The sequence below is a fragment of the Syzygium oleosum genome, unplaced genomic scaffold (genome assembly GCF_021117445.2).
Source record: "Syzygium oleosum isolate NSW1041296 unplaced genomic scaffold, Sole_v2.1 Sole_v2.25, whole genome shotgun sequence".
NCBI lineage: Eukaryota > Viridiplantae > Streptophyta > Magnoliopsida > Myrtales > Myrtaceae > Syzygium > Syzygium oleosum.
Window position 1 is genome coordinate 4,171,037 of NW_026607509.1, and position 26,983 is coordinate 4,198,019.

General features: G+C 44.6%; 4 protein-coding genes and 1 long non-coding RNA gene across 5 annotated transcripts; 2 read left to right on the forward strand and 3 right to left on the reverse strand.

Moving 5' to 3' along the window:
- Positions 1–1,614: 1,614 nt before the first annotated feature.
- On the reverse strand, positions 1,615–4,574 carry LOC115671592 (low-temperature-induced 65 kDa protein-like). Its single transcript, XM_030593226.2, has 5 exons — positions 4,399–4,574; positions 4,075–4,293; positions 3,572–3,958; positions 1,973–3,178; positions 1,615–1,865 (listed from the first exon to the last, which is right to left on the reverse strand). The coding sequence occupies exons 1-5, from the start codon at positions 4,469–4,471 to the stop codon at positions 1,789–1,791; spliced, it is 1,962 nt and encodes a 653-aa protein (XP_030449086.1). The 5' UTR covers positions 4,472–4,574; the 3' UTR covers positions 1,615–1,788.
- A 366-nt stretch (positions 4,575–4,940) lies between these two features.
- LOC115671604 (ammonium transporter 1 member 4-like) lies at positions 4,941–5,417 on the forward strand. Its single transcript, XM_030593238.2, has one exon. It carries the CDS (start codon positions 4,941–4,943, stop codon positions 5,415–5,417), a length of 477 nt encoding a protein of 158 aa, XP_030449098.2.
- A 6,699-nt stretch (positions 5,418–12,116) lies between these two features.
- Positions 12,117–13,444, reverse strand: LOC115667041 (aquaporin TIP1-2-like). The gene is made up of 2 exons (XM_030588671.2): positions 12,815–13,444; positions 12,117–12,705 (listed from the first exon to the last, which is right to left on the reverse strand). The coding sequence occupies exons 1-2, from the start codon at positions 13,193–13,195 to the stop codon at positions 12,331–12,333; spliced, it is 756 nt and encodes a 251-aa protein (XP_030444531.1). The 5' UTR covers positions 13,196–13,444; the 3' UTR covers positions 12,117–12,330.
- Positions 13,445–18,475: 5,031 nt separating this feature from the next.
- LOC115671675 (uncharacterized) lies at positions 18,476–23,414 on the reverse strand. The gene is made up of 8 exons (XM_030593294.2): positions 23,274–23,414; positions 22,868–23,068; positions 22,653–22,775; positions 22,446–22,480; positions 22,242–22,347; positions 19,972–22,104; positions 19,567–19,677; positions 18,476–19,118 (listed from the first exon to the last, which is right to left on the reverse strand). Exons 1-8 carry the CDS (start codon positions 23,349–23,351, stop codon positions 18,822–18,824), a joined length of 3,084 nt encoding a protein of 1,027 aa, XP_030449154.1. The 5' UTR covers positions 23,352–23,414; the 3' UTR covers positions 18,476–18,821.
- LOC130134905 (uncharacterized) lies at positions 22,938–23,958 on the forward strand. Its single transcript, XR_008814432.1, has 2 exons — positions 22,938–23,045; positions 23,387–23,958. It is a non-coding gene; the product is annotated as an uncharacterized LOC130134905 (long non-coding RNA).
- The last annotated feature ends 3,025 nt before the right edge of the window (positions 23,959–26,983 follow it).

Here is a 26,983-nt window from a genome sequence, read left to right on the forward strand (position 1 = left end):
CTCCTCTTCATCATCTGTCTCCCCATGCTCACACGCTCTCGCGCTTGGCAAATCTTGATCCTTCTCAAGATGGGTCTCTCCGTCACTTGATCCCTCCACCGCCCTTTGCCTTCCCTTGCTTTCTCGTGCTGGTTCTGGGATAAATCTTATTGCGTATTTCTGTTTTTTGGATGCTCTGTTTTTTCATATGGATGTCTGAGATTTGCTGTGGTGGTCGTCGCCAAAATCGAAACCGATGCACGCATACTCCGATGCGAACGAGGTAAGATACGAGCACAGATCGACCAAAACAGCAACTTTTCCCACCCGCGCTCGTGAACCCACATCGCATTCGCCTCGGTTCCGAGCCATTTCGTCCAAGTTCTCCTTGTCGATTACAGGAAACGTAGAATCTCGCTTATTCGAGCACCACTTCTGCTAGATCTTCGCCGCGAGGCCGCTGTTGCAGAATGCCGCATGGCCACAATGTCTAGGTGTCGGCACGGCGAAGAGAGGTGCTGAGCTGAGCAGCGTCGAGGGAGCAAGAGAGAGGATTTAGCCCTATGTGGTTTTAGCCCTTTTAGCTTTAGGGTAAAAACTGTAGGTTATTTTCAGTTCAGTTTCGGTTTGATCCAAACCAAACCGAAATAAACCGAACTGAAAGAAAAATAATGGTTTGTTTTGTGTATCCGAACCAAAAATCGAATCGAACCAAAATGCACAAAATTTCCGGTTTAATTCGTAACTCGGTTCGGTTCTGACGCCCCTAGTGTAGGGTAGGGAGGTGCATGGTCTGGGCGGGCAGTTCCCGAGACCAATTTCGAAAAGTCCAGACCGCCGGTCTGGTTCGACTTTCAGGTGGGTCTATAGAACCGGTCTCACCAAGTTTCACCCAAATGGAGGTGACCCAGAGCGAGAGAGAGAGTCGGAGGCGTGGCCGTGAGTCGATGAGCATTAAGCTTGAGAGTCGAGAACATGAGTGAGAAATATAGAGACAATTTCAGAAAAGGTGAGAGCGAGACAAGAAGAGCATTCAATTGATGGGAATTTCAAATTATGAATTTTAGGGTTTTCATTTTTTTAAAATTTTTTTTTTGGAAACTAGCAGGAAATTAGACATTACCGATGCATTGAGTGTGATTTTAAATTCGTTTGGAAAATTAAGAAAATAAAAGCACATCAATACAAAATCCATATAACTAAAATAAATAAATAAAATATAAACTATTTATTATAGGTGGTCTTTGTGGAATTAACATGGAAAAGGAAGAGGTAATTCAGTGACAAAAAAATCACGAGAATGAAAAATTGAAAAAAAATGACAAATGGTTCTTGAAATTTGACCTAACTTACAATGGGGTTCCTCATTTTTAATTTATTCTTGTTAAATGGCTAATTTAGTTCCGTGTCCATATCATTTATTGCCCCTTTTCCCATGGATTGACTATTTTGCGTTCCCCAACCGGAAAACTGTCTGAACATCTTTGCTGCTATAATGTCCGCCGTTGGTGAACCGACGAGCCCGCCACGCTCAAATTGACCAGACCTCGAATCATCCCGACAACACATCCAACGCCAACTCCTTTCAGAACGCATCACATGTTCCGTTCACAACATCTTCAATTCACAAGAGTATCAAGCAACATGTTGTTTTATTAAAAAAGTATGAACCAGGGAAGATCCCGACTCTGCATTCACAGGTAATCTGTTCCACAAACACAAATCATTTGAACCGTACATTACAACCTTCGAAAAAGCTCATAAAAATCCACACACGTCGACACTGAAAAATCCCTTCTTTTGCTTGCATCAGTTGCTCGATTCCTGGAGTCTCCTCTCGTCGCCGTATTGTTCATCTGCAGCAGAAGAAACAGCCTCGCTCCCATCTGCAAGAAACACACACGCAGAATCGCCAATCACACCACGCCAAACCAACCCAAATCAACGGCAAATAGAAAGAAATGCAAAGTTTTGAATACAGCCTGGTATTTACCATGGCGGGCATATTGCTGCGGAGCCTTCGAATCGTCGGTCTTGCTGAACCACGAGCCCACCGTTCCTCTCGGCTTGTCCACCATGGCCTTCCCTGGACCGTTCAACTGCCTTTCCCCCTCCCCCAGCTGCTGCTTCACTTCCTCCGATTCCGTCACCTTCACCACCGTTGCTGCCTCTGCCTCCGCCCCAGTCTTCTTCCTGTGCAGAGCGCTCGATATTACCTCCGACAGTGCCTTGTCCTCCTCCCCTGGCTTCAGCTTCTCCGCCAAGTAATCCCTCACTGACACCCCCTTATCCTGGGTCTGCGCCCCTATCACCTCTCCCGATGCCTCTGCACGCTGGCCCGTCGTCAAGCCGGTGACTTTCGAGATCACGGGGCTCAGCTTCTCCGTCACTGTTGCCCCTATGCCCTTTCCCTGCTCCTTCCCAGGTGGATTTCCTCCTGGACCGAGAGTTTCTGCCTCCCCTTCTTTTTTAGCATATCCGAGCTTAGACACCACCGTGTCCTTGGCAGAGATTGCTTTATCAGCTATTGCCGAGATTGCTCCAGTGTAGCTGCTCTGTTCCGGACGTTTGCCACTAGCTGCAGTGGTCTCATGTGCTTGAGGCTCGGATTTGGTGCTACCAGCGTCGTCAGAGGTGTTTGTGTTGCTTTTCTCACCGCAGCCAAGCTTCGCTGCGACAATGTTCTTCGCTGACATTGCTTTATCTGCAATTGTAGAAGTAGCGGATGAGACTTTTCCAGCGTAGCTGCTCTGATCAGAAGGCTTCTCACCCTGAGAGTGTGTCTCACTTCCGGTAGCATCACAGCTATTTGGTGACTCTCTTTCGCCGTATCCGAGCTTTGAAGCCACCAGATTCTTAGCCGAGATTGCCTTCTCAGCAATCGCGGATGTAGCAGAGGATAATTTCTCTGTATAACTGCTGGGGCTCGAGGGTTTGTGCTCTGTTTGGTCACGAGGGTGAGCCTCCGGCTTCGTGACATCCACTCCCACTCCCAGCGAAGCAGCGTCGGTCTCCATGGATGTCGGTTCAGGAGAGAATTGACCGTGGCTTCCCGTCCCGGTGGGTATGTTCGAGATATAAGAAGCGCGAGTCTCGGCAGGTAAGCTCTGATCTGTCCCTGATTTTGGCCCTGTTTCATATTGCACCGTCATCTTCCCAAGGGAACGAATGACCAGCGAAACATCGGCTTCCTCTCCACCTACATGGGAAACAACTTAATACTCGCATTGAATTGATTGCTACAAAGTACACATTCACATTGCAATTCTCGGCGGATTCTAACAGGAAACCAGCTCAGAAATTCAAATTCAGAGCCAATTGTCATCATAACAGCGTTCTTCATGAATAGATTCTATTTATCCGTGCAGACAAACATTATGTAAATAAACTCGAGTCTGGTTCGTAAAATATCAAATTGGCTTCCAGCATCTGCTCCAAGACCCCACGCAACAATCCTAAGTGCCACAGCTCTTTTCACTACCAATTTACCATTAACGAAACCGAAACAAACCAAATACCTAGTACTGTTTCTGGTTCCTACTGTTCAAGATGACAAATCTAAAACTCCACTGACATTGATGATCTCACTTGCCTGAAGCAGTAGGATCTGTGACTTTGGCCTGATAGTTCGATGGCTCTCTCCTGCTCCCGGGCGAGTGCGGGTCCTTTTCCAACCCACCAGGCCTTGCCAAATTGACCGTAGGTGTGCCTCGCTCTGCTTCACTCATCCCATGGACAAAAGTCCTAGTCGGATCGGAAAGTTGCGTGGTCCCAGGATCAAGAGTGGGAGCCGCCGACTGCGGTGTGTTTGCTGGCGACCGCAGGACCTCTTCCTCCATCGCCCCAGTCCTTCCCAAATCGACCCTCGGCTTCGCGAATTTCTCCTCCTGCCCGGCATCGCTCGGAGTTCCACGGTCCTCTCCCGTCCCTAAAGACCTTCCAGAGTCCACACTGCTCACGATCGCGACTGGCTCATATACTGTTGCATCAAAATTCCCAATTTACTGAATCTTTGAACGCATTATCTAGTGGTAACCGCGCACTTAACACGACCGCATAAATCAATTTAAGTATAAGTTCCCCAAAAAGACTTACTAGGTGCTCCGTGGATTTCTGGGTCCCCAACCACTTCTTCGTCCTCGTCATCCTCCTCATCGAGGTCGTGATCGTCAGGGACATGGCCTTCGGGATGGTCGTAGCTGTGACCGCGGCCGTGCTTCGTGATCGTGTCCTTCAACTTCTTAGCCTTGGCCTTCACCTTCTTCAGGACCGACTTCTTCTCATGGTGGTGCTCGTTATGTCCCCCCTCCACAGCTAAAAACCAAACACAACATCACCAAATTCAGCAAACAAAACTAGAAAAGAAATAAGAGAAGCAAAACGAAAATGAACCGAGTCAGCTTTTCTCCGAATGTGCACCAGAATGAAGGCCAACAGCGTTGGGGTCTTGTCCGTAACCGTGGCCCTGGGGATGTGCGACTTGGGACTCCATGATCGCTCAAAGAAACGCAGTACACAGTGGTCTCCCGATGAACACAGAGGAAACTGTTTGATGGTTGGTTAATGCTACTGTGCTTCCGATAGAGACGATGGCTGGTGGGAATGTTTATATTTATATAGACGCAGTGGGGAACACGCTGCATGCCACCTCTGCAAGGGGAGTGTCGTCGTCAGAGAAGCCACACGCAGGGACGCGACACGTGTAGAGTGGCTTGTCGACGCGTGGCTAGAGGGACGTGGTTCGGCGGTTCGAGTAAGGAAGAAGGAAGAGTGGATAACTTCGAGAAAATATTGCATACAACTCTGATGCCACGTCATCTTTACAAGAATTCCTTCATTGAGTGACACATGTCACTGTGGCCCACCCGTCATAAATGCCTATCTCTCTCCTCTTTCCCTGTTCGGACTCTAATTTTGTCTCACCACGTACACTACTCTCTCTCTCCCTCACAACCATAACCATGGCTTCCACCGCGAGCTCCTCGACCGCCCAGCTCGCACCGGTCTTCAGTCCCAACGCCACCGACGCCATGGCCGCCGCCTCTTGCATTTGCAACCATCTCTCCTCCTTCACCGGCCGCCTCTCCGACACCTCCTACGCCGTCGACACCACGTACCTCCTCTTCTCTGCCTACCTCGGCTGCGCCATGCAGCTCGGCTTCGCCATGATCTGTGCCTGCTCCGTCCGCGCCAAGAACACCATGCTCCCCAACGTCCCCGATGCTGCCGCTGCCGGCCTCTTCTACTACCTCTTCGGCTCCCCCTCCAACGGCCTCATCGGCCTCAAGAAAGTCCCCTCCCCCACCGTCGACTGCAGCAACTTCCTCTGCGACTGTATAGGAGGTGTCAGAGAGGTGGCCGGCGACGGAGGAGAGCTAGTCGCAAATGTAAGAGGCGGTGGCCGTGGGTGTTACAAAAGAAAATATACTAGAGTCTAAATGGGAAAGGGGAGAGAGAATCAGTCTGACCGGAGAAAGAGGAGAGAGAGACGAGCATTTATGACGGGGGCCACAATGACATGTGTCACTCAATGAATAGATTCTTGGAAAGATGACGTGGCATCGGAGTTGTATGTAATATTTTCTGAAGTTTTCTCCTTTTTGTCTTGGAGTGTTATGAACATTCTAGCTGTATCTCGCTTGATATATATATATATATATATAATATCTTCAAATTTAGAAGAAAGGAAAAGAAATAAGCACGTTAGAAGAAGTTGTGAACATGGTGTAATTCTATCTTAGAAACATTATTAGAACAAGTTAGTGTCGCGATTTTTCAAATATGTATGGTAATTGGATTCCAGCTTTCGATTGTGTTTCTTATTGATTATTTTGTGTGTAGTTAAAAGACTCAACTTCCGAATAATTTATATTTCCAAATCACGACATATTATCGCCTTCACGTGATTAGCTGAGAACATGTAAATAAATGAAAAGTGACGAATCCCGGACCAACCCTCCCAAATGACTTCGCCATATCGATTGAAAGAATTCAATGTCGCCGATACTTCTGACCGCCAACATCGACAGGTTGTCATCGACCCCCGCCATCAAGCTTTGCATCATGCTCTTGCTAATTGCCAACGTCGAGCTTGATTTTCCGAATGGGCTGTGAGGTTGACCTGCCGTATTTATTGAAGTCCAGAACAATTAACCTTAATTTCTCACGTACGTCCGGTAAATTGAGCTGGACTTTCTCCACGCTGATCTCGGCCTAATTTAAAAAAAAAACCCCAAACTTTACACTTTGTCCCAATTATACACTAAACTTTTTTTTGTCTCAAGAAAAACCTCAAACTTTTCTCCGAGTCCCAAATCTACCCTACCGTTATAACTCTGTCCAATTAACCAAAAAAAAAAAGTTGTTCAGCAGCTGCGGCGTGGCCAAGCCTTTGCCGGTGGCCGCCGCCACAGCCGCCGGGAAGGAGCGGCGGCCCTCGCCCGGGCCTTCCCGAAGGCCGGCGACTCGCCGCGGCCCGGCTGAGCCGGCGAGGGCTGCAGACCCCCGATCTGGGGGCGAGGGTCACGCCTCCCCGGATCGGGGCCGCAGCCTCGCCGGCGACTTGCCCGGGTCGGCGAGGGTCGCGGCGACTCGCCCGGCCGGCGAGGGTCGCCGGCCTTCGGGAGGCCTGTGCGAGGCCTCGCCCGGGGTCGGCGGCCCTCGCCCGGGCCTTCCCGAAGGCCGGCGACCCTCGCCGCCCAGGGCGAGTCGCCGCGAGGCCTGCCCCCGATCTCGGGGTGAGGTCGCGCCTCCCCGGATCGGGGCCGGAGGCCCTCGCCGAGACTCGCCCGTCGCCGGCCTTCGGGAGGCCCGGGCGAGGCCTCGCCTGGGGTCGGCGGCCCTTGCCTCGGGCCTTCCCGAAGGCGGCGACCTCACCGGCGACTCGCCCGGCCGGCAAGGGTCGCCGCCGGGAAGGCTCGGCGAGGGCCGCCGCTCCTTCCCCGGCGGGGCGGCGGCACCGGCGAAGGCTTGGCCACGCCGCACTGCTTCGTTCTTTTTTTTTTTTTTCGACGTTAATTGGACGGAGTTATAACGGTAGGGTAGATTTGGGACTCAGAGAAAAGTTTGAGGTTTTTCTTGAGACAAAAAAAATTCAGGGTATAATTGGGACAAAGTGTAAAGTTTGGGGTTTTTTTTGGAATTGGGCCCGCTGATCTCTGACCCTTCAAGAGGTTTTCTTGTTCCAATCTTTCAATGAATGGACTAGACTTGGATGTTTTCTTCTGGTGGACCATCCATGAAAGGCACACTTTTTGGGGGGGCGCTAAAAATTGTGTACGGAACTCACTTTGATGCCAAAAGTTTCATTTGGATCATTTAAGTGCCAAAAGTTTACGCCGGCGATCACTTAAGTGCCAAATCGAAGAAAAAACGATCACTTAAGTGCCAACGGCGAGAAATTCCGATCAAATTTAATACGTGACTTTTATATTTAAATTTTAATGACACGTGGCATTTCCATGTATATAATTTAAATTTTTAATTTCTTTCTTTCTTTCTTTTCTTTTTTATTTTTTCTTTTCTTTTCTTTTCTTTTCTTTCTTCTTCTTCTTCTTCTACCATGGTCGGTGGCCGGAGGACAGCCACTGGCCATGGCCGGCCTTGCTGGGCGTCACCTTCCTCCGGGCGAGGCCCGGCAAGGCAGTCGTGGCCTCGGCGAGGGCCACGGCAGCCTTGCTGAGCCTCGCCTGAAGGAAGGCGACACCTCAGCGAGGGCCGGCCTCGCCGGATCTAGCGAGGCAAGCCCTCGCCAAGGCCACGGCGGCCTCGTCGAGGCGTCGCCTTCCTTCGGGCGAGGCCGCCGCGACCCTCGCCTGGGCAGGGTGAGCCCCGGCGAGGGCTCACCTCGCCAGATCCGGCGAGGCCGGCCCTCACCGAGGCCACAGCAGCCTCGCAGGGCCTTGCTCGGAGGAAGGCGACGCCCGGCGAGGCCGGCCATGGCCGGTGGCCGGACGCCAACCATCAGAAATAAGAAGAAAGAAAAGAAAAAAAAGAAAAGGAAGGAAAAAAGACAGAGAAGTAAAAAAGAAAGAAAAGAAATGCCACATCAGCCCCCGGCGAGCCACATTAGCTTGAGAAATTAATAAAAAAAATGCCACGTCGGATTTACGGTGAAGTGCCACTTAAGTGATCGTTTTTCTCAACTTTTGGCACTTAAGTGATCCGATTGAAACTTTTGGCACCAAAGTGAGCGCCGTACATAACTTTTAACACTTCTAGTGTTCTTTCTCCCTTTTTGGGAGAACTGCTTTTGAGGACCACAGCTACCCACACTCTCTTGAAGTATGTTAAACAATTGTGCATGTGCATTCAAAGCACGGGACATGATTAGAAGTAGGCACTGACGTGACTCGTGGAATGCATATCATAATTCATACTTATATGTAGGGGTGTCAAAAGTACCCGCTCAAACATGACCCGACCCGAATACGACCCGATCCAAACAAGAAATTTTCATATTGGGTCGGGTTGGTTTTAACTTGTTTGGGTAACAGTAAAAACAAGGCTTAAACTTGTTTTGGATCTACCCGAGCCCACCCGAAATAAGCCCGCCCGAAACAAACAAGAGCCATTTGTCCTCCTTCTTGTTCCAAGCGCGCCAGAAACCTATTATCTTCTTCCAAAGCTCCGGATCGGCAATTGGCGATCGAGTAGTGCGACGCAAAGGCAACGGGCGGCGACAATCGGCGTCTTCGCCGCCAGCGCCACCCTAATTGCGGCTGGCATCACCAAGTCGGCGAAGTAGGGTTCATGACCAGAAGTTCTCTGTTCAACGAAGGTGAATCTGCGAGGGAGGGAGCGAAGGAAGAAGAGAGAGGTCGGTCGAATCGAACGTGTGCCTTGAGATTGTGATTGTACTCGCCGTTGTGTGTCAATCTATAAGTCCCATGTTCAGATCGCTCTCTAGAACCCTACTTCGCCGCGCCCTGTTCTTGCCCACCACCACTCTCGGATCGATCTCCACTACCACCACCTTGGGTCTACCTTCTTTCGAGGTCTCTTATCTCATGAATTCATGTGGGTTGTCTCCGGAATCGGCATTGTTCGTTTCCGAACGCGTCGCCTTCAAAACCTCGGAGAGACCCAACGAAATTCGATGCTTATAGCAGGTGGATTTGGTCTAGAGACGATGCCATGAGTGCTTTTGTTTGTCGAAGAATGGGGAACCCATCTGTTGACTCACTGTGCTTTTCGAGGTGTTCTGTGTATGCGTGTTCATCTCATTTTGCATCAGCCGATTTTGCGTGTCATATTAACTGTTCGATAAAATTATTGAGTCAAGTGGTGACGATGACCCTGCAACGACCTTGTTAAGTGAAGTAAAGGAGATTCTATTATAGTAGAAAATATGTCAACTGAAGGTTGTGACAAATGAATGCAATCTGTTCGCAAGGCTTATATATTTTTTCACTTATTTTGGCAGGCTTGCTGTTTTGTGCTCCAAAGTTGGATCTCAAAGAAGTTTATGACTGGATGGTAACATGTTTTTGTTGGGGAAATCAAGCAATGTGGTGAGGAAGAAGAAGTTTCTGGCTTTCATAATTGGCTTCAGGTAACCTATCTAGCAGCATTTTCCTTTCTTTCTGTCTTAGACTTGGAATCATCTCGCATGTGTCTTTCCACCGTGACAGAAGTAAAATATAATATATGATATGAACAAAGTCCAAGTTGCAGTTTTTTTTTTTTTTGGTCTGAGTTGCAGTTCAGTTTTGTCTTATTTCTTACTTTCTTTTTTTGTCCTGCCTGTCCAGTTTTACCTAGAAGAGGCAAAAGGAAGAGTTGATTATCAAGGATACATTTTTCCTCGACGCCGTGGAGAGATTGTAAGTAATAGCAATCCTATCATATCTGTCTGTAATTTAGGTCCGATATTAATTGGTGATCACCCAGGCTTTAGGGTATATGTTCTACTATAACTGGTTGTTCTATTTTGCATGTTTTTTTTCTGTTAGATTCTCCTCACAACTGTACTAAGCGTTCCCTTTTAACATTGAAGCACTGGGACAGCGCACGTGCACATAAGTTGGATAACATTCATCTAGAGCACTAAGCACTGTGACATGCTGCATTCTGTGGAGATCCTTTTCTATTGCAACATGCTTCCATATGCAGTGCATCAACAGGGTATTGTTCAGTACGCTCTGTTTTCCATGTTCTGATCCCCTGATTTATCTAAATGCGAATTAACAATTACCGTATTTCCAAGTGGAGCGGAGCATTTTGCCTTCTGTTAATATGGTATATATTGAATGAATTAATGAGGTAGATTACTCTTACAATTGATTCAGGAATGTTTAGCTAACGTGTGATCTTTTACTTAAGTGCATTTTCAACTACTAATTGATATGGAATTGACCCTACCACACCAGAAAACAAGAAAAGGCGCGTAATTCATGCTTTGTGTAAGCCTCTTTCAGAATCTCTCTTGGGTTCTCAGGAGAGTTTAAATTCTGGTGCTGCCCTGTGTCTAAAAGCCCTTGTGGACTCTGATAATTGGCGGTTTGCATCAGATGAGATGGTCAATAGAGTCTGTCAAAATGTCACTGTTGCTTTGGAAGAGAAACCTAATCAAACTAACTCGCATATGGGTCTTGTAATGTCATTGGCAAAGCATAATGCCCTCATTGTTGAAGCCTATGCAAGACTGTTAATACAATCGGGACTGCAGATCTTGCATACTGGAATTTCCGAGGGGAATTCTCAGAAACGATTATCTACCATTCAGATGGTGAATTCTCGGGCGAACAAGACAACCCGAGTTCTGTTTTTGGGGTGTCCTTCTTAAGAGAAGATGTAGGTGGTCAAGCAAAAATCTAAAACACGAACCCGACCCGAACACGACCCGACCCGATCGCACAACTATATCATGTTCGGGTCTTGTTTCGGGTCGGGCCAAGCAAATATATGCATTGTTTCGGGTCGGGTCGGGTATCATGAAAACCCGACCCGACCCATTGACACCCCTACTTATATGCTTCTTGTCTCCTTATTACAAACGTTTCCCAAAATTATATGGAAATCTCTTACAATTAATTTAACTCAGTATATGTGTTCGTAATGTCCATGACTTGTAAAACTCTAAGAAGAAATATAAACATTAAAGGAAATTTCCTCCAATCAAGAACCGACAAATCTTAGGATTCTTTCAATTTCAAACACCATCGTTTCGCAGAAAATATTACGTTTCTGGATAATATTTTTCAGAAAGTCGTTTTCCTGAAAAATGGTACAATTTTTCAATGTTTGGCTGAAATGTGAAAAAGTCTCGGAAAAGGTTTTCCGTTGTTCGTTATGGAAAAGATTTTTCTCCTTGCAATACTTTAAATAATTTTTAATTTTCTTTTTCTTCTTTTTTCTTCTTCTAGAATAAGAAGGAAAAAAAAGAAAAATAAAATATTGAAAATAAATGGTGAAAGAAGAAGAAGGAGGAGGAGGAGGAGGAGGAAAATGTTTTCTTCTTTTGAGAAAGAGGAAGCCATTTTCCTCAAAAGTGAAGGTATTTTATCCATAGGAAGAATAATGTTTTCCGTGGGAAGTTATTTTTCGTGAAACAAACACTGGCAAATCTCAAAAAACGTTTTTCCAAAAGTTATTTTCCGTAAAACGAGCGAAGTCTTAATTAGGTAATCCTTTGAAATCTAGTGAATTAGGTTGGAATACATGCGTGGATTGGTAATTTGACTTTCGTTTTATCTTCAATTGTTGAAAATGTTTTTGTGAGTACGCTGCAAAAGAATTGAGTTTTACATTTAAGTACTTATTCAGAATATTACAAAAAGCTCACAAACAAACATCATGTATATTTCTTTCTTGATGATTTCATTTTCTTTATGGAAAGAAGAATTATTGTCCAATATTTGAACATTTTTTATCAATATTTATTTTCCAAAATTGTTCCATGTGGATAATGGTGCCGTTCTCTACGACCGACGTCCTACTTTTTCATACTTCTCTGTTAATATTTAAAATATTAACATAGATTTTGAATCAAAAAGGGTCAAACTTCCATACTGGAACACCTGAGGTATCGAGCACCAAGCACTAAAGCAATCACAAGTAAACTGAGAGCGGCACAAGAAGAAGAAGAAGAAGAAGCAGCAGATCGTGAAGGAAGAAAAGAACCAACTAGAACAAAATAAGACAAATCCGGACCCCCTTGCCTTTAGAGTGACTGACTCACACAGAGAGCATTTCAAGGGGGAAACAAACGGTGGTCATGACGAAAACGAAGCAACGATGAGACACAGAAGAAAGTTCCTCCGAAGAACATGGAGGGAAAATAAATACACCAGAAAAGAAGAAGCAAAAGCCGTCCAGACTCTTCAAAGTGAAGAGACCAACCGACTTCCTCTAGTCGTCGGGGGTGTACAACTGCTCGTGGCCGGTGTGGCTGATGAAGACGACCTTGTAGATGAGCCCCGCGAGACCGCCACCGATCAGAGGCCCGGCCCAGTAGACCCAGTGGTTGTCCCAGCTCCAGCTCACCAGGGCGGGACCGAACGACACGGCCGGGTTCATCGACGCCCCGTCGAAGGCACCCCCGGCCAAGATATTGGCACCGACGATGAAGCCAATGGCGATCGGAGCTATGATCTCCAATTTGCCTCTCTTCGGGTCAAATGCCGTGGCGTACACAGTGTACACCAGCCCGAAAGTCATCACGATCTCCAGCACGAACGCGTTCCACGCGCTCACCCCCGAGGATAGCGAGAATGCTGACGTGGTCTGCGTATACAACAGCAACGCACCACTCATTTCGACGCACCGTGTCACACCGGCCAAACCAAATCACATTCAGAAGATTCGTGAGCATGGTGGAAGAAAAATCTCTTACCAATCCGCCGGTGGCGAACTTGAGAAGCAAGCAAGCGACGGTGGACCCGAGGAGCTGGGCGATCCAGTATAGGATCCCACAGAGAAGGCTGATGTTGCCGCCGACGAAGGCGCCCAAGGTGACGGCGGGGTTGACGTGGCCGCCAGAGATTTTGAAGCTGACGGAGACGGCGACGAAGAGGCCGAACCCGTGGGCGAGCGCGGCGGCGACGAGACCGGCGGGGGTAGTGGAGCCGTCGTCCGTCAGCTTGTTGAAGGCCATGCCAGAGCCCTCACCAGCGAACACGAAGATGAGGGTGGAGAAGAACTCGGCCAGCGCCGCCTTAAGGGCGTCCGGGTGGCAGTCCTCGGGCCGGACGATGGCGATTTCCCTGATCGGCATCTTTCCCGGCGTACGGCCGGCGGTTGTGGTGGTGGTTTTGGGTTGGCTCAGGGAGTGTTTTGGTCGGCTTCACTCGCTCACTCACCAATGTCGCCAAGGACTGTCCTCCACATCGCACTGGAGAGAGCGCTCATATTGAACTCGTGGAGGGGAATGGAAGAGAACCGGACCCAGTCGAGGAAATATTTGGATCGTGATTGGTGGACAGGTTGGAAGGATAATATAATAGCATTATTTTGCAATTTTCTGGCCATCTGTGGTAAGGCCGTCTACCAGTCATTACTGTGGAGAGCCCCACAGTAAATGGGGCCATTTAATGCGAGTAAATGGTGCATTAAATCCTATCAGTCATTGATGCGACACCTCCTACGCCGTCGACACCACGTACCTTCTCTTCTCCGCCTACCTCGGCTGCGCCATGATCTACGCCTGCTCCGTCCGCGCCAAGAACACCATGAACACCACCATGCTCACCAACGTCCTCGATGCCGCCGCCGCCAGCCTCTTCTACTACCTCTTCGGCTTCCCCTCCAACGGCCTCATCGGCCTCAAGAAAGTCCCCTCCCCCACCGTCGACTGTAACAACTTCCTCTGCGACGGCATAGGAGGTGTTAGAGAGGCGGCCGGCGACGGAGGAGAGCTGGTCGCAAATGTAAGAGGCGGTGGCCGTGGGTGTTTCAAAAGAAAATATATCAAAGTCTGAATGGGAAAGGAGAGAGAGAATCAGTCTGAATGGGGAAAGTGGAGAGAGAGAGACGAGCATTTATGACGGATGGGCTACAGTGACATGTGTTACTCAATGAATGGACTCCTGTAAAAATGACGTGGCATCAGAGTTGTATGCAATATTTTCTCGGGTTAATACCACGAAAAACTCTAAACTGGTACATTTGTGACACATTTACCTTGGCCTAATTCTAAAAAAAAGTACCAATTTTAGGTCGAGAGACAATTTTGGCCCGAGCTTTTTTTTGTTCCATAAAAAAGCACCAACTTTAGGTCGAGAGACAATTCTGACCTAAACTTTTTTTTGTTCTATAAAAAAGCACCAATTTTAGGTCGAGGGACAATTCTGGCCCAAACTTTCTTTTGTCCCATAAAAAAGCACAAACTTAAGATTGAGTGACAATTCCGGTCCCAATTTTTTTTTGTCTCATTAAAAATTACCAACTTTCATTATGATCCCAAATCTAGAGAAAGAATGTTATGGTAATGAGCTTGGCGAATCTCGTCTTTAGCGTCTGTCGACAGGCAGTGGTCAATTTCAGATTACGTTTGGCCAGAGAGATTCAATCTAGAGATATTTTTGACTTGTCAGTGAAGTGAAGAAGATGAATAATATGGCTTAGAAAATAGGACAATAAATATTGCTTTAAATCCAGTTAGTAAGCTACATGAATTTATTGCTAATGTGGAATAGTCAAATTAGATAATCAATGGTTCTAAGTCAATGCGGGCCAGATTTGGGATTTAAGTAAAAGTTAGTGCTTTTTTATAAGACAAAAAAATGTTGAGGCCAAAATTGTCCATCGATCTAAAGTTTGTGCTTTTTTACGGGACAAAAAAAAGTTCGGGCCAAAATTATCCCTTGACCTAAAGTTGGTGCTTTTTTATGAGACAAAAAAAAGTTCGGGCCAGAATTATCCTTAGACCTAAAGTTGATGCTTTTTTTTGGAATTAACCCCATTTACCTTAAACTGTTTTTTTTACCATAAAAAACCCCAAACTGGTACATCTGTGACAATTTTACCCCGAACATACCACAAAAAACCCCAAACTTGTACATACGTGATAATTTTACCCCGAACTAATTTTTTAATATTATTTTTTTGAATTTTTTCTTTTCTTTTCTTTTATTTTCTTCATCTTCAACCTCTAGCCGGTTGCCGGACCGGCGACCGGCCAGAGGCGGATGCCGACAAGGTTGGCCCCGTCGGCCGCTGGCGAGACTCGACCTTGCCAGCATGGGCGAGGACAGCCCTCGCCCACCCCAGGCGAGGGTTGCCCTCGCCCACCCAGGCGAGGGCTGTCCTCGTCTGACGCCGACAAGGGCAGCCCTCACCCAACGCAAGCGAGGGCGGCCCTCGCTGGCGTCGGGCGAGGACAGCCCTCGCTTGACTCAGGCAAGGGCCGTCCTCGCCTGCCCAGGCGAGGGCCCCCCTCACCCGATGCCGGCGAGGGCCGCCCTCGCCAGCGGCCGGCAGGGCTGACCTCGCCGGCTTTCGCGTCTGGCCGATCGCCGGTCCGGCTACCGGGCATAGGTTGAAGATGAAGAAAAAAATTAATAAATTAATAAAAATTCGAAATAATAAAAAATAATATTAAAAATTTAATTCAAGGTAAAATTGTCACATATGTACCAGTTTGGGGTTTTTTGTAATAAGTTTAGGGTAAAATTGTCACAGGTGTACCAGTTTGGGGTTTTTGGTGGTCAAAAAAATAGTTCGCGGTAAAATTATCACAGATGTACCAGTTTGGGATTTTTTGTGGTAAAAAAAAATAATTTTGGATAAATGTGTCACAAGTGTACCAGTTTAGGATTTTTCGTGGTATTAACCCTATTTTCTCGGATAACCTCTATCTCTATATGGTTTTGATAGAGCAGCTGACAATCAAGGTTCATTGACTTCTCCGGCATTGGTGCCGTTGGCAGAGGTGGAGCAATGGGCCCCACTCGGAAACTGACGGTCCGTGCATGAGTCCACGTAGCGGGGGAATTTGTCCTGTCTACGTCATGATCGAAGCACTCTTGACACTTCGGACTTCTTCTCGTGGTATCGACTAAGCATTTAGTTCGACTTTGGAGAAATGTCTTTGGCAAAATGCAAAGACTTTTAGGTTAAAGGGATTTTTCGAAATGCAAGTAATATTCGGTAAGTATATTTTAAAATCACATTTAAAAACAGTTTTGGCTTAAATATCGTTTGATATAAACTATATTTTGTAAAGGATTTTTGCTATTATTTAAAAAAAAAATGTTTGAGGTGAGCTCAGCCACCAGCCGTAGACACTAGCCAGATCTGGTCGTTAGCCAGATTCACCTAACCTCAGACGAGGCGGCCTAAGGTCGTGGGACCTCAAGCATTGCCTGGGTCGCCGGGGTCACGTTACCCCTCAAGCGGCGATCGCCAGCCGCCGGACCTGCTGCTTGGAGAAGATGAACAGTGCTACGATGAACAGTAATCTTGCATTTCGAAAGTACAACTTGCCAAAGTACTTGTGGACATGTCTTGGGCTAAAAGCCTTTAGAGTCATTTGCATTTCCTCGAAATATTCCAAAAAAATTGCCAAACGCGATTTGTATTTGGCCAACAAACTTTAGAGCCCTAATGCCGAACCAAACAAGGCCAGAGACGGTTTGCACTACAATTGGTAAATGACCAAAATAAACGATTTCGATGTTTTGAAATGAATATGAAACTTGAATCAAATGTGAACCTTTTTCCTCGCCATGGCAATTACACGCGTTGCATTTTTCGGTCATCGCCCTAAGACCTGTCAAAATGGATCCCAAGTCAATTTCTTAATTCATATTTGATAGCCTGAATTAGTATATGAATTAGTTATATTTAATAAATGGGTCGTGAATAATCTTAAAATGGTGGAGCCCAACATAACATGGATGTTAAATAGGTTTATAACTTACTTAAACCCAACCCACCTCTATGATTCCCTATTCACTCTCTTTTGCCCTCACTCGATCTCACGTTTGCTCGCTCCATGCTTTCATCTCAGTTTGGTTATAAGTTTTCCTACATCAAGTAAAATATGTAAGTGTTTTATCAATATGTGTCAGGTTGGGTATGAATTGAGTACGAGTCCGATTTGGTATTGGTCACTAAATTTGGACTGTATGAAAAAATTGGTCAAAACAAGTTAAATGAGATAATTTGAATCAAACCAATTTTGACTTCACTCAACCCACTCGTTTGACGAGTTTAATTGCCGTCTTCATGTCCCAAAAGAGAATAAGAAGGGCAAGGTAACTTCTTCACCGAAAGCAAAAATACCTTATCACATAGGCCATAACATTTCTCTTACATGATCTAAGGCTTCGTTTGGTTCAAAAAAATGCATGACTAAAAAATATTTTTCCTAAAAATAATCGTTTACATCACTTACGAAAATAAGTGAACGAAAAGTATATTCATAGTTTACAAAAATATTTAGACAAATGCTTTGAATAGTCGCACACCTTTTACCCGTTGGAACACCATTGGTGTCCTATTAGGTACGAAGTTTTTGTGTACGACTAACCCCTCTTTGTAAGTGATGCGTTAAAAAAGTTAATATACATTTTACCTTACAAAAAAAAAATTAAATAAATTGTTGTCGATAATAAAAATATTTTTAATTGGTTAATTATTTCAATCATACAAGCGAGCATTTTTAAAAAAATATTTTTTAAATTATTTATTTTTCGTGAAATAAATTGAGCTTAAGCTTAATTTTTGCAATCGGTCAAAAGATGGGTGGAAAGCAAAGCCATGGTCAATTGGGAACATACAGCTAATGCAAAAGACGATCCATTGGCGTTTTGCTTTTCATCTTCTGTCTGGGCTCCAGGTTTAGCGCCAAATTCGAATCGCTCCGCCCAAAACCCCCGTCCCCTGCAAATCTCAACACGCAGAGCAGCGAGGACGATCTCTCTCTCTCTCTCTCCCTCAAAACAGCGAGGTGTATGGTCGAGACCGCAGTCTCTCGAGGTTTTCTCTAGCGATTTCCTGCTTGGTGATCGGAAATGGCGGTTCAGAGACGGCCATTACTGTCGCGGTAGATAGAAGCAGGTCAGTGGATTTCACTATCGCCATCTAGACTCGAAGAGCGGTCATCGGTTCGCTTCACGCGGATCACGGTGCTTGATCGCTAGCGAAGCATTGGATATTTAATTTTTCAGAAGGAATCAGGTATAGTTTTGGGAGAGGGCGCGGCTAGTGCGCGGTATCATTCGGTTTGGAATTGTAGAGATTAGAGTCGCTTTAGGACGGCTGAAACTTAATGAGCCAGTTCTGTTGCGTGCGCGTGTCGATCCGGTTGAGACTTTCTCTGCTGATTAGGACTTCTATGTGATGTGCTTTAGCAGTCCTTATCCCGGGCACTGATGTTATTACTTTTATCGAAACCCCACGTCTCGAGCTTTGTTAAGCAGGGCATTTGCTAGGCGGGTCTGCTCTGCGTCTTGCTCTAGCCAAGTATGTGTGATAGTTCCAGTTACATCCTAATTGTTATTTCTTTTATTTCACAATGCTTGGAGTAATGATGACTATGGGTATCAGACCATGCTGGAACTCTCAAAAAGAGAGTACCTGTTAAAGAAGAAAGCATTACTGTAGGCAAACATTGCCCCGGGTATTAGAATTACCACAATTATGAATGTAATGTACAATTAATTGCCTGCATAGATCAACTGCTGCTGCTGCTGCTTCTTGATATGTCGGGCGATCTGAGATGAGAAGAGCAGGAGATCCTTTCCTCGGAAGAATGTCTAACCGATAGGTAGGATTTGGTTTCTGACTTGACTTTGTGTTGTTATCAACTTATCACTCAGCGTCAACAGCTTCACACGGGCTCTGTTGTCTACCTGCATTCTTCCTCAGTTTTTGACACTCTTGCATTTCAGAAAATGCTATTTACTCCTACTATTTTTGAGGTTGCGGACGGTCATCACGAGTTGTTGCCTTTCACCTTCTACCTCAGCAAATCGGAGACTTATTTCCGAGTATCTTTCTTCCATCTCCTTTAATTCTTGCTCCATCGATTTGTTCCTTTCGCTCAGTACTGCCAGCTCAGCACGCAAGACGTTGCAGTTATCTTCATTTTGGACGATGGGGTTCCCATTGATATGCTGTGCTTTATCAACTGTTTCCTTTCTTTCCCCTGACTTCCGATGGCTTCTACTGCTTCTACCAGCATGTTTCACATCCTGTGGAGTAAATCACAAGATATGAACTTGTAATTCTTTATTTAGGTGAAATGTTATGGAAGCAGATATACAAATGGGGATGATGTTACATGCTGTCATTTTGATGTATCTAGTAAAAGAAATATGGGACAATATAGATTGGAATAGTTTTCCAGTCAAAGCAATTGATCATATTTTGATGCCAAAGACTGGAATCTGTGTGCTAGTCTCATAAAGTTAGCTTAACAGAAGTTCCATATCAACAACTGCACGGAATATTTGAAAGGCACTTTTCGCCCCTTCGAGGAACACTTTTCTTAATATTAATTTTCTTTTTCTCTTTTCCAGGTGCCAACTGAACCAACATCCTTACACCTCTGAAAAGCAGAAAAGGCTCAGATTGATTGCCTAAAAAAAGAAGCATTGCATGGTGATTCGTGATTGAGATTTCAACAGACAAGTGACAAACCTCTAACTGTTCTATGCTTTTGCATAATTCTTCAATGATGCTTCTTAGGTTCTCTGCATCTCTTAGACAAGTCGGTTTTTCTGCTTCCCTGTCCTTAAGTTCGATTTGGTTCTGTCAGACAAAGTAAACCGTCAAACATAAACACCAAAACAAGGGAAAGATGATGACCTAACTTATACATAAAAAGAAGTGGCGTGTGTTTGATGTAACCTGAACATGTTCTTGGCACTTAGGCCAAAAGGAAAACATTGTGGACACTAATTTATGACCAAAAAGAGGTGGCTGACTCTTGTTTCATAACTGTCCGTGCATCCGGCATTTGTGATATTGTTTGTATAAAATATCTGAACGAATAAGAAGAGGAATTTCAATCATATACATGACTGCTAAAGGTTAAAATATTACCTTAAGTGATGCCAATTTCTCCCTTAAGCTGGCAAGCATCTCAGGAATGCAAAGTGCAGTCAATTGGTTATCGCATGGAGTTGTGTTTCTATCTACGGATGCAGCTTGACCACTGTTGCAGGCAAATGTATCATTTACTTTGGTGATTTGCTCTTCTCTCCTGGTTAATTCTCTTTGTAGTTCAAGAAGCTGCTTTGTCAGACTCTCTTTCTCCTTCTGTTCTTTCTGCAAGATGTGCTTTAGATTTTGTTGTTGAACTGTGAGGTTTTCCACTTTGGACTGCATGCATGCAATCATCTTTTCCTTCTCTTCCGTCAAGGATCTCTCAGTACTCAACTCCTTAAGTGCTTCTTCTGCATTCTTCTTTTCCGAAGCAAATTTCTTTGCCAAGCTCTCTCTTTCCTCACTCCATCTCTGTATGAGCATCTCTACTTCAGCTTGTTCTCCTTCAGCTTTCAGCTTGGCCTTTTGTTCCTCCAGTTCTTTGATGTCATCCTTCTCCTTTCTGAGTCTCTCTATTTCGGATTTGAGAGTTTCTATCTCCTTTGAGGAAGCCTCGTGTTTTTGTTCGTCATCATTTTGCACGTATTCAAGCAGCTTGGATTTGTTGTTCAGCTCCATTTTAATGTGCTCCATTTCTGTTGCTCTCAGAGCAAGTTGTGTGCAAAGCTCTTGTACTTTTACTTCATTTTGATCGTCTCTCTGTCGTAACTCTTCGTTGGCTTTCTGAAGCATCTCCTCCAAACTTTCTTTTTGCTGGCGGACTTCGTTGGCTTCATTCACTGCTTTAACTGCCAGCTTCTCATGCTCATCAAGTTTAGATGTCATTTCCACTGAAAGCCTTCTGAATTCCTCCTGAAGTCTTTCAGCAGCAACAGCGTTATTCCACCTGGTCTTCCTCAACGCCTCCTCTGCTCGTATTGCCCTCTGCTCTAACTCGACTTTGGCTTGTGTCATGGCTTCTAAATCTTCTTCAAACCCTTGAGCTTGCTTATCTATTTCTTTCTCCAAATGTTTAACTTGGCTTTCCAGTTCATTAATGGAAATCAATGACTCCGAGAGTTCTTGCGCCTGCCTCTTGACCACCAATTCTAATTTCTCTATCTGTGTCTCAAGCTCTCTGATATGAGCTGAAGACTCTGAGAGCTCAATCTGTTCATTCATCTCTTCTTGTAGATTCTGTTCTTCCAGCTTGGTAGTTATATCGTGATTTTCCTGTTTTAAGATCTCATAGTCCAAGGTTAGCTGCTCCAGATGTGTCTCCAGTTCTTCATTCTGTTTCTTGTACAACTCTAGCTCACCATGCTGGTCTTCTATCTTTTGCTTCAGCAAGTCCACTTCAATTGCATCACTTCGCTTCACGCGGCGTTCTGGCCATCCATCGCATTCCTGAGAATCTTCTAGATTCTCATTGATCTTGCTGCTAAGATGAAATATCTCTGCATTTCTTTCCTTTAACATCTCATCAAGATCTCTTACAGCTAGAAGTAACTCAGAGTTAGAATCTTGAGTTTTGTGCAGCTGCAACCGCAGATTGACATTCAAGTCTTTTTCATGACCAAGTTCTTGTCTTATTGCTTGTAGTTGGGATTTTGTCTCCTCATATTCAAGCTGCAGTTTGCCAGGAGTTTCCGCCTCTTTGGTATGTATCCAGCAGGACCTGAGTTGTTCACATTCCATCTGGAGTGCATCTTTCTCCTCCCTGAGGTTTGAAATTTGGGTAGATAAACTTTGTCCCCGCTTGGTCTCTTTCACAATCTGTTTCCTCAGAGATTGTAACTCCAGTTCTGATAGTGTTGACTGCCTTGTTATACTATCAACTTCATATCTGAGTTTTTCGATTGTTGCATCCGAAGCTTCTTTATGAAACCTCTCTGTTCTTAATTGCTCATCGGCGTTATTTACAAAATCAGTTAAGCTCCCATCGGAAGCTGAACCTAGAGACCACTCTGTAATTGACCGTCTATGTTTATTGTTTGATGCTGCTACTGAACCAGCTGGTTTTCTTGGAGGAATAGAACTTTGTCTAATAGGAGGTTCCTGAGGGACGCTCCTATATTTAGTTTCAAGCTCTCCAGCATTTGGTTCGGGATATGATACAAGAGGCGGCGTGCTTTCTTCTAAGTACCCATCCTGCAAATGCAGTCAAGAATCAAATTCAGGTTCTTCAAAAACCTAGAAATGATTGGCCATTTTCAAGACCCAAGAAATTTCCTCCTTTGTGAAATCTTTAAGGGCCTTGGTTTCAGTTAGAGATGAGAACACCTTACTTCGAAATAATCATGCTGGTCCTCATCTTCTGCACTGAGAATGCTCAGTTGGTTTTTCAGGGATCCCTCCTGGTAAGATAATGGAGGTCCATTATCTTCAATTTCTCTGAGGATGGTGGAAGATTTCACAATTTATTTCTTGAGAAGGAAGAGAAATAGCTTTGGAATGATCAAGAAATATTGACCGATAATACTACAATTTACCTTTGGCCTGAACCCTCCACCTTCTGGATTGTCACCTGTTTGAGCAATTGCTTTTTGGTTAGATAAGTAGATGCCTTTTCAAGTTCTCGTGATTCGAGATTAATAACATACTCCATGCAGGCAAAAGTAAAACGGAATCTAGTGGCCAAACATTACCCAGCTTGTCAATGTGCACAAGACACACACACACACACACAGAAAGCTCACATGTAAAACTGCTCCGGAGTTCGCAAACTTTAGTGGCAGAGAGAGAGTGTACGGTTCAGTTTCTGCCGCAAAATCTGCAAAATCAATTGAAGCTTCTCCAAGAAATCCTCCCTTTGATGACCCCTGGGCGAAACAAAGAAAAATATTCAAGCCTCGGCATTTGTTGACAAGATCACAGTTGACAATAGAACAGATGAATGTGGCTTTTTCCCTACCGCTGAAACAATGAAATGGTATATTTTCTCTTTGAGCTTCCCTGTTTTTGACTCTCTGATGAGCTTCACCGTTTCATATACAGGATTATCCCAAGAACAGATCCCATCCTGTACAGCAGCTTTCTCTAGCTTCACCGTCGGCTTGCCAACATCATCAGGCACCAGAGATATTGTTAAGGTAGATTTCTTTGACTTGGGAACCTGTTGATGAATGTGAAATTGCAAATTAGATCCAAATGTATGAATTGTGAAAACTGTCTACTTCCCGTTGCAACAGTAAACATTTCACCACTTTCCAGATCCAGTGATCTTAATTGTCTAGTTTCTCAATTGCCAAAGTTCCTGCTTTTAGCTTCATAACATCAATCCCAACCCTAAAGACGTTGATTTTCTGAGTTAAAAATACCTGAGTTGCCTGAAACTGCAACTTGAAGACAGCTTTGATCTTGTTCTTGTCGCTTCTCCATCTTCCTGACTTGAACATTGTTCTTACCTTCCCACTTTACTGACTCTCGGTAGAGTTTCCTCGGAAGGCCACTGTCATTGCTGTGCTTCCAAAAGAAGCAGCAAATGCTGTTCTTGTCAAAGGCAACCGAAATATTCCATCATTAATAGCGAAAGGAAAAAATGTTTCTTGTTTCTCTCCAGCTGAGAGTAGAGGAAGTGCAATCTGAGATTTGAGTATGGGCTTGCCCTCTGGCTCGGTTGAACTCAATTACTGCAATCCAGTGGACTAGGAAGGCTCAAGCTGGAGAGAGTTTTGGGAATGAGGGACAATCAATGATGACCCAGCTAAAGGCGAAAAGATACCTTGCCTAAAACAAATAAAGAAGCTTCTCATCCGAAGCTCAACAGGAACACGGAAACCAACCAAAAAGAGTACAGTACAGCAGTTTTCCAGGTATGAGTTCGATTTGCTGTTATGCTCAAGTCCTGGCCCTACACTTCCATGGCCATGTCCCCACTCTCTTATCTGGAAAAGATGTTTTTTTTTTCTATCGAGCTGCCTTGTCAGATAACACTGCAAAGCATCTATTTCGGGTCGCAATAAAGAAATAATATGTTAATATATTCAAGATCTGATTCCCCTAGGAACGTTTTGCTGTGTCATTCAAGAGTAAAATTTTATGTGCTGGGTAGATGATTACGCCACTACAAAGCCTAATCCTATGGCTCCGGGTCCGTCAAATTTGCATATGCCAGTGCTAATAGAAAAGAAAAGAAATTCCTGGGTTCTCATTTAAAGCGAGGCACCAACCTAAAGAGGTGGGAGTGTGGAATCTGCCAGTGAAAAGTAGCAGCTCTTTAATTATCATGCCATTATGGAATGGTCGTTACAATGTGGGCAACTGCACTTGACAGAATTTAAAAAAGGCGCTCCTTCCAACTGTTTTCTTTTTCTTTTCTTTTCTTTTCTGGGGTAAGGCTAAGGCCATGCAGCTTGTGATTGGGGATATGATTAAGACTTGACTAAAGTTAAAGAACAGCCCACAAACATGATGGAAGGTTAGGTATATATCCAAGGTATGTATCCTTTAATTCTTTGCATTTTCTCTGAAAAGGAGCTCTCTGCCAAATGGCAGTAAAAGAAAATCTTTTTTCCAATAGCGGCTTTCTTACCGTTAAAAATATATTGTCTGATTTTGAGTATCTCAGATTATATTCTCGTTATTATAATTCTGAATATCTTTTAGATCATAATCTCGTTATTCTGATTACGACAAGATTATGATCTGAGATACTCAGAAATAATCCGAGCAATGTCCCAAAATCTTTGATCAATTTATAATCAGATAATATATTTCTAAAACTTACCAGGAAGAGTGGGTGTGGCCGCTTGTAGAGAATTTGTTGTTTGCTGATGGTGTGTGCCAGATATGCATATTCTTGTGGCATGGCAAAACATGGTTGCCCTCCATGTGGGGATCCGATCAGAAGTGGTCCAAACCATCCTCTAACTCTCGGTCTCTGCCTTTCAGCTTTTCCACGAGTGTAAAGCATAGTGCAGTCTTGCAGCTGAGCATGTAAAAGGTACATGTCAGGACGAAGTGGTGCATTCACTATTGCATTAGCGTGCCTCCTTCACGGTCAACCCCAACCCAAGTTGCTTCCTAAATGAGTGAAAACTGCACATGGCGGGTCGTCTCGCACATGCTGGCCGTCTCTCCTTAGTTTTTTAATCTACTGACAGCCCATTGGAGAGGAATGCGTGTACTAAGGCTTCCTTATCCATTTAAATACACGAGTGGATGAGAAACGTGCCAGACTTAAATAGAAATGCAAATTTGAACGATTAGGGAGACCTCACATCTTGGGTTTTTCATTGAATCCGTTGGCGAATTCTGCCGTTGATAAAGTCAAGTATTTTCCGCGACTCGCGAAGTTGAATATGTACATTTTTCTCATCGGATTGCCCGCAAAGTTAACAGGACATTTACCTCGGTTCGAGTTTACATAGGGCAAGTTCCCTCATTGTTGAAAAAGAAAATAGAAAAATCTCTGAAGGACGAGATGATAAATTCATACTCGATTAGGATGTAATGCACATTCCTAGAATAATTGAAGCTTACCTTACCGGTCTCAAAGTAAATTTCATTTGCCATGGTGACCACATGTCATGTGATTAATTCGACATACAAAAGGAAAGATTTGAAAATGGTGTCTCAAAAAATATCGACTATTTTGTCATTCGTTGTAATTTCTCCACGCCCCACTCTCCTTAACTTCCATATTTTGCTTTGTACACTCGTTTGTTTTCCTTAATATTCTAGTTGTAGTGATATTAATTTTTCTGATGCGTTATCAATTCGACACAACGTCGGGTGGATCAAAAAGGTTGTCATAATTAAAAGCGACGCTTTACACTTTGCGTGAATATTCAATGACCTGCCCCCTGTCAGCGACAACCTCGGTCTTCACGTGACTTGACCTCGCATCCACGATATTTTGAATCCTTCAGAACGTAATGTTTATCGCTCTGGATTGGATCTTTGGGCTTGGATCTACACTTGTTAAACCCAGAAACCAGAGTGTCATCCAACTTCCTTTACCCCAAAAAACAGAGGTATAAAAGTACAAATCATAAACAAATTACATGCAGAACATGCATGGACATGGGGCTCTTCCGATCAACGTCATGGAAGGGACCCCTTTGCATTCATTTGTTAATCCTCTGTCGTGCCAACGCATCCATCACATGATGTTTGAATGGCTACCAAATTTATTCATGGCCCGTTGGCCCGTCCACACCCACCTTCGAAGTTGCGCGGGACTTGTCCGGTGGTCCTATGAAGCTTGACAACGAAAACGCCCCGCCGTTTTGGTCCACTTCGCGCCTCTCTTTTGTCGGTGGTTGTTGGGCTCCATCGTGGCGGCAGGCCTTAATCTAGAATGTAGGGGTGTAAACAGTTTGGTTCGGTTCGGTTAACCGAACCGTTAGAGGTGCACTCTTGAACCGAACCGAATCTCGCTCGAACCAAATATGAACCGAACCGAATCTCGCTCAAACCAAATATGAATCGAACCAAAAAACCGGTTTGGTTCGGATCGATTTTCGGTTTCTTCTTCTTCTTTTTTTTTTTGCTTTTTATTCACAGCTTGGTTTTTGGTTTTTTCTTCTTTTTTCTTTTTTTTTGCTTTACCTCTACTTTTTCATCCAACAAAATCACTCAATCCATCTTAACTTGGAACAAGAGCTTATACAGGTGACTGGATAAAACACAGAAGAACTTTCGATTAAAATACCAAAAAAGAGGTTGGTTTTCTCATATATTTAAATAAGTGGTTGGTTTCTCATGTGTCCATTGAATTTCAAGGAATGCATTTTTACATTCTGACTGCTATAGATACAAACACCATACAGCATAGAGAATTTAAAGACTAAATAAACACAGAACTTGCATAATCTAAAATTGGATAGTCTTACAAGACAGCACGACACCAACACACCGGACAAACAGATTAGGAATTAGAAAACACAGTTCGGCTCAAACAAACATGACCAGACCAAACCAAACTGATATTGTTCGAGAAGGGCCAACAAGGGAGCCGCATATCTAGAATGTTGTTCTTGTAAAGCTCACTGCAAACAAAAGAAAGAAAGCTCAATAAATGAAC